Here is a 12,877-nt window from a genome sequence, read left to right as displayed (position 1 = left end):
AAGACCGTTTCCCCATCAAAAGATGAGAGTCAGCATGGGGTCGCAGGTCTCACTTTGAGCACCTGTGAGCTTTTAGCATCAGACCCAAGAGGCAGAGGAGGGAGGGTGAGGATGGACTCAGGGCCCCAGTGTCCCTTTCGAGTGCCTGCCATTTTCCCTGCCTCTGAGTATTTTTAAGGAGGAAAGGGGATAGAGGGAGGAGAAAATATGGATGCAAAGCCACAGACCCTTTTACAATGTGCCTTCTTCCTTGAGCATTGATAAGAAGGGAAAAGGCAGGTGGAATACCCAGAGAGCATTTTCAGAGCATTTTCAAGGGCCTTTAATCTCAAGGAAAATGAAACATGTCATGGTCTCCAAGAAATACATTAGCTGCTAAATTACACACCAGAAGGATGTTGGTGTAGTTCGCCATTCCAAGACCAGTTCCTGAAGCTAAAGTCCTCCAAAGAAGCTTCACACTAAGATTAAAGCAGTATGGATGGAGGCTTTTCCCGTTGAGTAGATTTTTACAAAGAAATCGAGCCCAGGGTCACTTCCGTCAGTGGGTTTTCAGTCTCCTAGGGCAGTGTTTCTCAGTCACCTGGGATTCTCATTCAGTAAGTCGAGGTCTGGACTCACTTTCTGTTTTCCTAAAAAGATCCTGGGAGATGCAAATGCTGCTGGTCCACGGACCAGACTTTGAATACCAAGGTCCTAGGACACTGATTCTCAAACTTGGCTACATTTTGGGACAATCCATGGAGGTTTAATAACTATGTGTGCTGGGCCTCATCTCAGAGATTCTAATTCTCTTGTACAGGATAGAGCTGGGCATTAATACCTAGCCAAGGTGAGAGTGTCTTCTTCAGAGAGAAGATTCTTGGGGCAAATTATACCTGGCACTGCACGTTAACCAAGCAAGCACTAGCCTCCAGGTGTTCATGCTAAGTAGATGCTGGACTCAATGGGTCTGCAGGAAATGGATGTGGTTAACCAAACAGAAGTTAAAGGAGGAGGTTAATTTGGATGAGGGATCCACAGGAGGTACGTCATACGGTGCCAAGTTTGATCAATATTGTACTGTGTCAGGTCTAACTTAGCTGAATCTGTTAGCCTCTGAATCTAGCAAAGGCATGGACCATGGACCACTAAACCATGACCCACTCAACGAAGCATGGGCTTGATTTCAAAATTGCTGTTAGAGTCTGACATCTTATTTTATTTCTAAGTCTTTAAAATCAACTACAACAATGAAATTGAGGAGGGTTCTAGAGTGGCCTGCCCATGCCTGTGAAATATGCTATATGTAGACTATTCCAGTATAAATCTAGCCCATAGTAGGATAATACTAAACACATCTAGCCTTTAGAGAACATTTAAGGGTCAGGCATTGGAATGGATATCGTTTATCTAACTGTTGGGAGCGAGTTTATCTCCAGTTTAGAGATGGGAAAGAGAAGTCAATTTTGTCTCCATTTTACAGATGGGGACGTTGAGGTCAAGTCCACTAGCTGACAGGCTTTCCCCCCAGGTTGTGTCATGTCTCTCATCCTAACCCAAAACCACAGGACCATGCAGCCAACTCCTTTGCAACTTGGCAGCAGTGGAGGAAAGGGGATGCAAGCTCAATGGCTTCTAAATGAGCTGTAACTTAAAGCTAGGAGAACACTCATCCATTTTTTTTTAAGGAACAGTAATAGAAGGAAAATGTATACAACAACAGGAGCATCTTGAAAAAATAAGCTGCCAAAATTTTTAAATCTTAGGTTCAGTTTCCTTTTTTTAAAAAAATCACCTAGAGTTATCAGGCGCACATTTCAAAGGAGGCCACGGGAAAAAGAAATGTCTCCGTGCCAATCTTACTTGAACAGAAAAGGTAAAGTCCTGTTTCTCTTTGTTCAGTGATAGCTTTCAAAGTGGAAGTAGCCTGTTACACATGCTCATTAATGTACTAGAGCATGTACATGAGAGCATGTACATTGGGTCTCTAGTACATCACTTGCATTCATCTAGCTCTTTACACTTTGCAAAGATTTTTCCCCCCATGTTACATTGTGTCCACACAACCCCATAGGTATTTCTAAACATGTGAGATAGGTAGGTTCACAAATTCACACCTAATAGTTAATAAGAAAATGAGGGCAAGGATTACCTACGCAATTTGCTTAAAATTTTAAATGATTGTGCTGAAACTAGAAAAAAGGTCTTTGTTGGGAATTCATTTCAAGTCATTCAACCAATATTTATTAGTATGAGTAGCTACTATCTTCAAGAAAGGATCCAAGGGTATTCTCCAGCCTCAGCCAAGCCGTCATCATGCTTAGTTCTGCTGGATCTGGTTACACTCATCTTCCTTGAATTCACTATGCCTCCACCCACTACACAGCCTTTGCAAACTCACCCTTCTCACTAGCATTTTCTCCCCTGCCTCTCCCTAAACAACCCCTCTTTAACCAAGTTTACTTATCCTTCGGGTGCCAACCACAACTTTCTCAGGGGAGCCTTCTTTGAGCTGGATCTGAGCAGCTCTACTATAATACTCTCTTTCTTTCAAAGGCTTATCTCATTTGAAATAATGGACTTATTAACATATTTATCTGATTAGCATTTCCATCCACTGCATTCAAAGTTCTATCACCACCTTAGCACAATACCTGGCACACACTCAATAAATAAGGAAAGAAAGGGTCATGGAGGTCTGGGGATGCATGTAGAGCAACAGGCCGCCAGATCTGCCACATAAAACTCCATATCCTCATTCCTGCCCAACGTGAGCTTGGTTTAAACGTGATTGACAACTTTTTACACTCCTTTCTTTTTGTTTTGGTTTTGGTCCATCAATCTATGGATACAAGGATGAAAGAATTGACTCTGTCACCCCATCTGGCTAGCATTAATATATGAATGATATAATGCCTAAACATGGTAGTTGATATTTTTCAGAGTCTACCCCGCTTAGTTTGTGCTTCTTCTCTTAATGAGTACTTTGTTCTGCCTTGTAACCCATTTAGCTATGTCTATGCCTGTCACCTTCTCTTAGTGATAAACTCTTGGAGGGCAGAGAGACATTGAAGCCTTTCATTTAATTCTTTGTAACCCACAGTAAATGTTTAGTAACTATTATCTTGAATAAAAGTCTTAATCTTATGTGATCCTTATAATACCTCAATGATTTTGTCAGGCATTGATAGTCCTACCTGAAAAATGAGGACTTAAAATTTGAGAAGCAAAACGTGTGTCCATGAATGACTGTACAATAAGGTCAACGCTATGCTAAGCCTGTATTTCCTAATATATGACTTGGGAGAGCTTACTTAGAAGAGCACATTAAATTGGGGGCACTTGATTACCAGAAAGATATAAACAAACTAGAGGGAGTTCAGGTAAGAAAAATAAACATGATTAAGCTTCTGGAGAGGTATGAAGAAAGATTAAATGAACTAAATATTTACAGTCTGGTTAAGTGAGGACTCAGGGGGGAGGCAAGAATCATTTATGGCTAAAATTATCTAACAGGTTTCAGCACAGAAGACACAGAATGCCATTGAGGAGGGCAAACAGGAACCAGGAGCTGGGTGACAGGAGTGACAGGAGGAATATTTAGAATAGGACTATCTAAGATGAATTGTAAGAGGAAATTTTAACAGCAAGAACTCATATGCTGCTGAAAAGTTTCAAGGGAAACAGTGAACAAACCATCCTTGGAGACATCTCAAACCAGAAGGGAAAATAACTAGAAACGGTCCTGCAGGGAACAGCTCTGCCCAGACATTAGACATAAAAAGGAAAGCTTTGCAGATTTTCTCTCTCATTTATATTCTTCTGGGATCCCGAGAGGCTGAGCAAAGATGTGGAAACAATGGATTGAGGACTCCAGGCGCGAGGGGTTTGCTTCAATGTCTCAGCCTTGGCTCACATCTCTAATGAGTCGGCACAGAGGCAACACCCCAGAAAAGCCACTGCTGGCACATCCAAGGCTTTATTCCATCCAGGGCCCTTCATTAGTGTGTCCCATGGGAAGGGGTGAAACAATTAGGGCCCCCCCCCTGCCAAAACTGGGACGTGTGCGTATGCCCTTGTGCAAGCATGGGTTTTGTTTGGAACCCACAGTCATATATGTAACAATGATCCTGGGCCTATGTACTTTACCATATTGGAAACATACCAAAGTTCAAATGCCAGATGAGGATTTTAACTCATACTTGGTATCCAGCATTATAATTCTGTGATTTAGTCATCTTTGAGTTCTGTCATATTCAGGGGATTTATAAGGTTCCTCAAATTAAGCCTGGCACCTCAGGATCCAGCTTCCCTGTAAGTGACATGCTGCATAGACATAATAAATAGGATAAAGCAGGATACTGACATGGCAAGAGTTACTCTAGGTAATCAACAATCCTACAGTGACTAAGGATCTCTCTTCCAGTCTAAAATAAGTGTTCATTCTGGAAAGCTGTTTAGGAAAAGTCTGGGCTAAAGTAAGCATGATACAGTATCAGGCAACAACTTCCTAAAAGTTAGATGACCAACCGCATCTAAACCTAAAAGCAAATGTTGCTTAGTAGGAAAAACAGAATAACTACTAACAGTAAAAGTATTGATGCCACAAAGCAAATGGCTGCTCAGTTGGAAAACCAGAATCATAGAACTACCTTGCTGAAATCACAAATGGCCAATAAATTTATGGGAAAAAATGTTCAACCTTATTAGCAATCAGGGAAATGCAAATTAAAACCACAGTGAGATGCTAATCCATATCCAGCAGATGAGGGCAAATTAAACATATGACAATACCAAGTACTGGTGGAGACATGGAACAAAGAAGATTGTCCTATGCTCCTGGTGGGAGTTTCAAGGCAAAGTTCAATGCAACTTGTCATTGTCCCCTAAAAGTAAAGATGCCCTTTCTATGACTCAGCAACTCCATCCCTAGACATGCACTCTAGACATGGTGGCAAATTTGTTCCACAGAACATGGATAAGAATGTTCATAGCAGTATTATTGGCAATAGCAAAATACTGACTTCCCAGAAGTTCAGCAATGGTAGATTAAGTGTGGTTAATTAATATCACGGAATATTATACAGCAGAGAAAGTGACTGAAGTGCAGCCATATGCATTCTCACAGATGAATCTCAAATATTTAATGTTTAGCAAAATTACATACCAGAGAAGAATACACACATTATATTTATTTTATATGGTCAAGTACAGGCAAAGCAAAATCATATGTTAAAGATTCAAACATATGTAGCAAAAGTATAAAAAGGCAAGGGACTAATTAATACAAAATTAAGAAAACTGCAGGTGGGTACATGGGTTGTTTAATTAAAATTATTATTGTGATCAATATTATTATTAATTATACCCAACACTATATATATAGTATGCTCATAACTTAAATAAATCATATAATGTTGAAAACAGTAATATAACTAGAAGTTGTCTAGTCCACACCCTCATTTAACAAGGAAAAACATAAAGAAAATGGCATCCAAAGTAATAGCAGATTTCAGAAATGCTACAAACCCATTAGTGAAAACCAATTAGCTAGTGAGGGACTCAGGACTTGATTTAGAATCTCCTCTTTTACTTTAGACACATCTCAACAAAACACAGTCACCTATATCTCAGCAAATCAGAAGTAGAAAAGAGAAAAACTTCTTTGAAGAAGTCTTATGACAGGGGGAACTTCCAGCTGGATACAAACAAGTAGATAAATCGCATTCTACAAATCAGTAATAAAAGTCTTAGGAAAACAAAGCAATAGTCTGTCCATTTAATGGGAAATAAACATCCTCCATGAGGCAATATCTTCAGAAATCATCCCTATAAGATCAGATAATATAATAAGTGAGCCACAGCAATGCCGGGGGCTTCTTAAGGACAGGTTAAGTTATGTTCTGCATACTTAAAATGCAGCTAAGGGAGTGGATAAACATTTTTAAAGGCTTAAAAAATTAGTAAAATCAGGAAATATTGGTGTTTAACAAGAAACTTCAGTACTAAGAAAACTAACTAGAGTAAATAACATTTATATTAACCATTTAATTTGTTTATTCTCTTATAAAAATGTTAAAGCCAATTTAAGAACATTTAATATACCAGAGTAATGTTGGTATTGATAAGCTCTCTTATCAGGTCAAGATAACACTAACGAGTTGGTATTTTCATTAGATTGTATCATAAAGATTCAGTTAATTCAGTGGAACATTTTTGTCCTAGGTATGCCCAAAAGTAGCCTTCTGCAAAGAACTAGTCTTTAACGGATGAGCAAAAGACAAGAGCAAAATCTCCAAATTGCAATGCGTACCCGTTAAATCACTTAGAATAATCACAAGTGGTATAAAGGGCCTTCCTCTATTGAAACGTGAAATGGCTGAACAAGCAAGAAGTCAGAGAATCTGGATGTGTGAAATTAAGCTAAAGTACCTCACAAAAATAAGAAGTAGGTTATAGGCACTGGGCTCACGGAATTTAGGAAAGAAGAGAAATTTCCTCACCCAGGTCATAACAATAAACTTTAAAAATATGATCAATAAATATGGAATGATTTATATGTTTTCTGGTTGAACTATTCCCCCAAGAAATGAAAGCTGTGAATAATATGGTCGTTTCAAACTATTTATAAAAAAGCAACATGTACTAGTATAACCATTGGCAAATCACCATCAATAATGAAAAAGAAGAAATATATTCAATCATACACATTATTATGTATTTCTAAACTATACCATTGATAAGGTCAGGCATTTCTAAACCACCAAAAAAAAAAAAAATTACTTAACAGTTTAGTTAAAGAGGTCTGGTTTTTTAACCTCAGGCTAAAACGTGTCAAAGAACTTTAAAACACTATAGTAATTTTGATCATCAATGAGCCAACCTAGATTTGTGTTAGCCCAGCACTAAAGCAGAGAAATAGAAGGAATCAACCATCTACTGAAGGAGGAAGCAAAGTGTGGAATACTAAAAGGCACTGTAATTTACCTTCGTGCTGCAAATATAAAGGTGAGTAATATTCTGCATTTTATTTTTTGTTGTTACCCACTTGGCATGTGTAACATGTTATTTTATCTTGCACGTTTCAATTGGCCTACAGGGAAAATAATCTGGACTGTTCATCCTTTTTTTCTTTTTTTTTTTTTGCAGTACGCGGGCCTCTCACTGTTGTGGCCTCTCCCGTTGCGGAGCACAGGCTCCGGACGCGCAGGCTCAGCGGCCATGGCTCACGGGCCCAGCCGCTCCGCGGCATGTGGGATCTTCCCGGACCGGGGCACGAACCCGTGTCCCCTGCATCGGCAGGCGGACTCTCAACCACTGCGCCACCAGGGAAGCCCTCTTTTTTTTTTTTTTTTTTATTGACAAGTTTAACTTTTGCTTTACTTGAGGTCTTGTTTTGAAGGAAAATATCGTAAATGCTTTGGGGTCAGTGCCATGCTACTGATTTTATAATACCCATTAAGAAGTGCTTTGATCTCTGAAAAGTAGTAACTTTGAAGAAAATTAAAGTTCTATTATTCCAAGCAGGTAACACCCTCCTGGAAAAAAAAAGCAGCATGCTGATGTTGGCATAATCTACCCTCCCCTGGTGGTCATTTCTACCTCCCATTAATGCTCTATGAGCTCTGAAATTTCAATGATACTGGCTGAGAGGCCACTAGTTAGTCTCCTATAGTAAGAGTACCACTTAGCTGTCTTTAGAATATACAGGTAGTTTAACTTCCCAAAAAAGAAACACTCATGAAAATTTAAAAATTTGTTTTTAAGGCAAATCCCCATGACCTTGCAAAGTGTAGTACAGCATGTTAAATGCAGTGCCTGTGGATCAGGGCCTTGGATTCACAGTGAGAAAGGTTTTCCTGGGTTGTATGAAGGGTGGCAGTGTTGATGCTATACAGTTTAGAGATTAGAGCTATAATTCTGTAGAGATAGGCTGGAGAGAAGCAAGCAGGCTGCAGAACAGTTCATCGGGCATCATGTTGATATTGAATTCAGTGTGTTTCAATCAAGGCTTAGTGAGATCCCAGGCTACAATTCATTAGGGTATAACTGTTGTGACAATTCACGAAACTCTTCAATCCTCCTCTTGAGTATCATAATAAAGAAACAGAGAAAAAAGAAGAAGATTCCACGTTTATGTTTTATGAATTGTAAATGTGCATAGTATTTATCACTCCACTTCAGGGATTACGGTATGTTTCCAGAACCAAGTGACTTTTTATCTTCAGTTAATTAATCAAGTAATCCTTGGCAGGCTTATGTCATTATTCCTTTTACTCAGGCAAAACAAAGGTTTCCCGAAATTTGCGTATACAGTTCATGTAAGAGATTATCATCTGAGGTAGGTTACTCCACCAAAAATTGATCGTTTGAGCTAGTAGCTGTGTAACAAATACCAAAATACAGCAATGTGTTCCTAAGTCAGTGCAAGTTTCTGAGCGCAATACAGGCCATATCTTTGGAAAGTGGGAAGATCCACAGCCAGGTCAGAAGAGCTCACTCACCAGTGAAATAGCACACTGCTTTCCAGAAGCATCTTTATGTATTTAGCACTGGCTCAATTCCCCCCTGAAGTCATACATTTGGGGAGGTGGCACGGAGGGTGAAAATGCTCTCTTCCTTGTATATGATTGGCTTTTAATATAAGCAAATGCCAGAAACAACTGCATCCTTTCCTCATAGAATTACTTTGTTTGGCAGAAGTATGAGGAAAAAGAAATTTCACAAGCAAAGTTTCAGATGGCAAATTTTCCAAAGAAAATGTAAGGATATTTGCTTTAAATTGTAATCTCGGGGCCCAGTCTTCCATGGAAAGAAATATTCTGTACAGAAATTCAGCACTACCTACATACATGCAGCATCACCTAAAGATAAAAAGTGTTTTCGTTGAGAAGTTAAGATGGAAAATACAGCTTGTTTCCAAAGGAGAAAGATAGTACTAGATGACCCCACTACATACAGCAGGAAACATTCTAGGAGCAAATCATATGCATTTGAAGAATTTCAAACTATTGAATGAAAGAAGAAATGTAAGCCAGAGAGGAAGAAAACTTTCCTCTCATAAAAGATGCTTTTGAGGATAACTAGAGTGCTAGAATTCCCTTGGAAGATGCAGTGTCATCCTTCCCCTCCCCAGAAAAAAGTAAAAATATCCCCTTCCACCTAAAAATCACCTCCTCAAATCTCATCAAGCTCCCCATTGGCTAAGAAAATCATACTGCAGCCTGTAAATATCCTGTACTCCGGGAGAAACTTCCAGCAGGGCTCATTGAAGAATTTAGATAGGATTAAAGCTCTTCCTCTTCAATGAAAACAATAAGGAAGTTTGCTGAAAGATTAACTTGCCCAAGAATAAATGTAAGTCATACACACTGGGAAGTTATAAATCTCTCCCCAGGGGAAAAAAAAAAAAAAAATGCCTATCAGCAGCTCAAGCCAGCCCAGCTCTTAAGAACATTAAAGCAAATGCACTAAGCCTAATATATGCACATATAACACATGTGGTGGCTGTTTCACATGCTTCATAACTCAGAGGGCAAGGCTGCTGTGTGGGAAATGGATGCTGTGACAGGTCCCTGGTGATTTATACCACAGCACTCACAGAGGAGTGGACAGCTGGGATGCCCAGGCGCCCTCAGGTCCTGCCATGCTCCACTCAACAGCAAAGCCAGATCTGGGGCATCAGATCTGCTTTGGTTGCGGGGGATGAGAAAGATGTGGATAGTGGACGTAGCAAGCCTCATCTCACCGTGTCCCGACGACATAAACACGCACTGATGTTTTTAATCGAATGTAACCCAAACATATATATGAAGAATTAATTAAAATGAACATGTACACTTGAGATTGCATTCATTACCATCGAAAATTTTCATCTCTTCTGAGATGCCAGGACTCTTACTTAGTGCCTTTGCTTGGGCCTCAAGTCAAATATATAAGAAGACAGCATCTTACAAAAAGCCAGCTAAAAAGCCACTAGCCTCCTCCTCCAACATCACTTCCCCATCCAATGCCAACACTGTCCAGGGATGCCCTTTGTTATGTCCTAATGATTTCACAAAAATCTACAGCAGTTTCAGACTTTATCTAGGAAGTGGGAAAAGAGCCAGTCCTATTGTACTTGTCTCCATAATCCTTTGTCACCAATCAACAAAGTCTTTAAAAACATCCTGCTGAATGGGAATTTCACTGCCGGTAAACTAGACACTTGGCCTTATTAAGGGCACCTCCTACTGGTCCTTTCATAGAGTGAACTGTGCTTTGCTCATCATCAATTCCCTGCCATGTCCCTGAAGAGGGGAAATTGCTACTCGAGAACGGAGAAACAGATTAAGGAGCAAAGATCAGAGTGATCTGAATTAGCAATATCTCAAAACTGCACCACCCACTTTCCTGGGACTGGCGCAAACTACATCACACCTGCAAATAACACGAATGGATTTAGAAGTATAGAGGAGCTTAAAGATTGAGACCCACAAGCCTATCCACAGGTATGTCCCTTGTATATGTATCTTTTTGTCTGCCTTTTCAATCATAGACTTGTCCGTTGAGGAGTTAATTAAAATAAAGTAATATATGGTCCTAACTTTCTTGACAAGAAACTTAAATAAGTGGGAAGGGGGAATATTTAATTAATTTAGATATTAGTAAAACATATATAAATCCATCTCCATTCATGTATCCCCACCCTTTGCCAAAGACAGTTGGGAAAGGGCTTTAAACTACTTTAGTGTAACTGACAAAACGTCATTGTCCATTTCTGCACACCTTCCGTGTCTAATGCAATATTTTCAGCCCACGCATTTCAGGCCTGGCTCCATAGACTTTCTACCCAGTGAGGATGCCCCTCTGAACTTCCCCTCTCTCCTCCTTGGCCTTCTACCAAACTGCCCGAGAGCACAAGTCAATCTGTGCAGAAGGAGGGTGCTCCTGGCTGCAGCATCTAGTGTCTGAGGGTAGCAGGAGGAAATTTTAAAGACACCTTTCGTGACTGCTTTACTGCAGGGATAGTCCCCCGCCCACCTTCTGGGAGTAATTGCTGAGGACAAAGCTCCGGGAGCCCGGAGCCCAGAGGAGGAGACCAGCCTGAGAGGGAGGGAGGAAGCTCGAGCTGCTGGGGGAGCGAATGCTGATACTCGTGCACCGCGCCGGAACACACACACGCGCGCACGCACACACACACACACACATCTCGCTGGTTTGTGCTCGCTCGCTCTGTCAGGCCAAAGGAAGGCGAAGGGTCGGGTCGCTGTGGATGTGCAGATCCCTGCTCCTGTCCGGCCACGTCAAAATGTGGGGAGCCTCGCGCTTGAGTGTCTGAATCCCTAGCCACCGGAGAGCCACATTCTCCGCTGGCGCTCGCAACCCTGGACCGCGCAGCACTTAGCAGCAACAAGAAAGCCCGGAGCTTCAGGCTCCCGAGAGGCTGCGGGCTTGGACACGGTTTACATTCTGTTCCCTGTTCATTTCCAAGCCACATGTTGGGGTGCTCCCACCCAACGCCTGGCCCCTGCCAGAGGCTCCTTTTCTCTGGGATTTGGGAAAAGGTCATTTCCGAAGGGATCTGAATGCTTAGCCGGTTGCCGGGCCCACTCCCTATACCCTAGTGTCCATCTACACTTGTGGTGAGGCCAGCAAAACCAGTAGACTGTTATCATGAATCATTTTGTTCTTTTTTAAATTATTATTATTCTTTTGGCCGTCGAAAGCTCCAGCTCCATATTCGCAGACTGCCGCAGCCCTGAGCATCCCTCTGATCCCCCTTTTTCCTGCTCTAACCCAATCCAGTACCCAAACAGTTTTGCCATTTTTAATTAGGAACTGCACTTGCCAAGTACCAGGGCCAGGGGGCTGGTTCCCCAGAATAGCAATCATTTGGAGTTTGGAAGTGTCCTGGAGATATCTGGAGACTTAGCTTGAGAGCTTCATTCACTGTTAAAAAATAAAATAAAATAAAACACGCCTCCTTCCTCCTGGCAACTCTGCAGCCTCCTTCGGCACCACCGTCCCCCCCTCCAAAGTACCAAAACACATTAGCGTCCCTTTCTCCAATTCTCAATCAGCAAGTCTAAAAATCCAAACCAGAGATGCGTCACATACAAACGACTCAGCCCCACCATCTACATTCCGCACAGACTCCCTCAAAGCCCCCCTGGAGGACCTCCTCCACTTGGCCCTGTTGCCCCAATTCCCCTCCTCCGTAGCTTTGCGAGGCTTTAAGGATCCAACCCAGTTCCTTTCAAGACGTCCCCATCACCTGCTTCCTCCCTGCCCCAGCCCGCCAGCTCTCCAAACCAATGCAAGTATTTGCAAAAGCAAAGATGTGAGAAGCACCAGATTTGTTAAAAAGCCAAGGGGCGCCCCTTTCCCCAGCTGCCAACATCCTCCACCCCCAGGGGAAAAAAAAGTGTTCCCTTCTTTTATCATCGGTGAGGAAATGGGGGACACAGGGAGCTCTGAACATCTTGCCCTCTCTCCCTCTACCCCAATTCTACTACTCGCCAAAGGAAATGAGGAGAAGGAAAGGGGTGTGTGGTGGGGGGGCGGGTGCGAAGAGAAGAAAGGAAGGAACCTCTTACCGGTGACTTGGAGATGTGCGCTGAGCAGGGTAGCTCCGAAGAGTACAAAAGCCAGCTTGGGTACCCAAACACATCCAAGACTATTCTCCATATTTCAGCCAACACCTTCGGGGCCGGGGGTCCTGGGCAGCCGCAACACTCACACACATGCACTCACACACGCATGCACACATGCACACACACGCACCGAGCCCCTTCGGCTTCCTCCTCGTCCTCTTCCTCCACCTTTCTCCACCTCCCCTGCGCCTCTTCTGCCTCCGAAGCCTTTTTCCTCGTCCACTGACAGAATCAGCAGCAAAAAGAGGCAGCAAAAAGTT

At 41.9% G+C, this 12,877-nt stretch overlaps 1 protein-coding gene across 1 annotated transcript in view; it reads right to left on the bottom strand.

Annotated features, from left to right (window-relative positions):
* Window positions 1–12,651, bottom strand: part of DCC (DCC netrin 1 receptor) — a gene marked incomplete at both ends in the record, with an annotated part of 1,188,726 nt that extends 1,176,075 nt beyond the window's left edge. The window contains one exon of the mRNA XM_079717018.1: window positions 12,561–12,651. Coding sequence (XP_079573144.1) covers window positions 12,561–12,651 — 91 coding nt within the window. The remainder of the gene's footprint in view (window positions 1–12,560) is intronic.
* Between the last annotated feature and the right edge of the window lie 226 nt (window positions 12,652–12,877).

Source organism: Hyperoodon ampullatus (genome assembly GCF_949752795.1).
Source record: "Hyperoodon ampullatus genome assembly, chromosome: 13".
In the NCBI taxonomy this organism is placed as follows: Eukaryota; Metazoa; Chordata; class Mammalia; order Artiodactyla; family Ziphiidae; genus Hyperoodon; species Hyperoodon ampullatus.
This window is presented reverse-complemented; position numbering and strand designations above follow the sequence as displayed.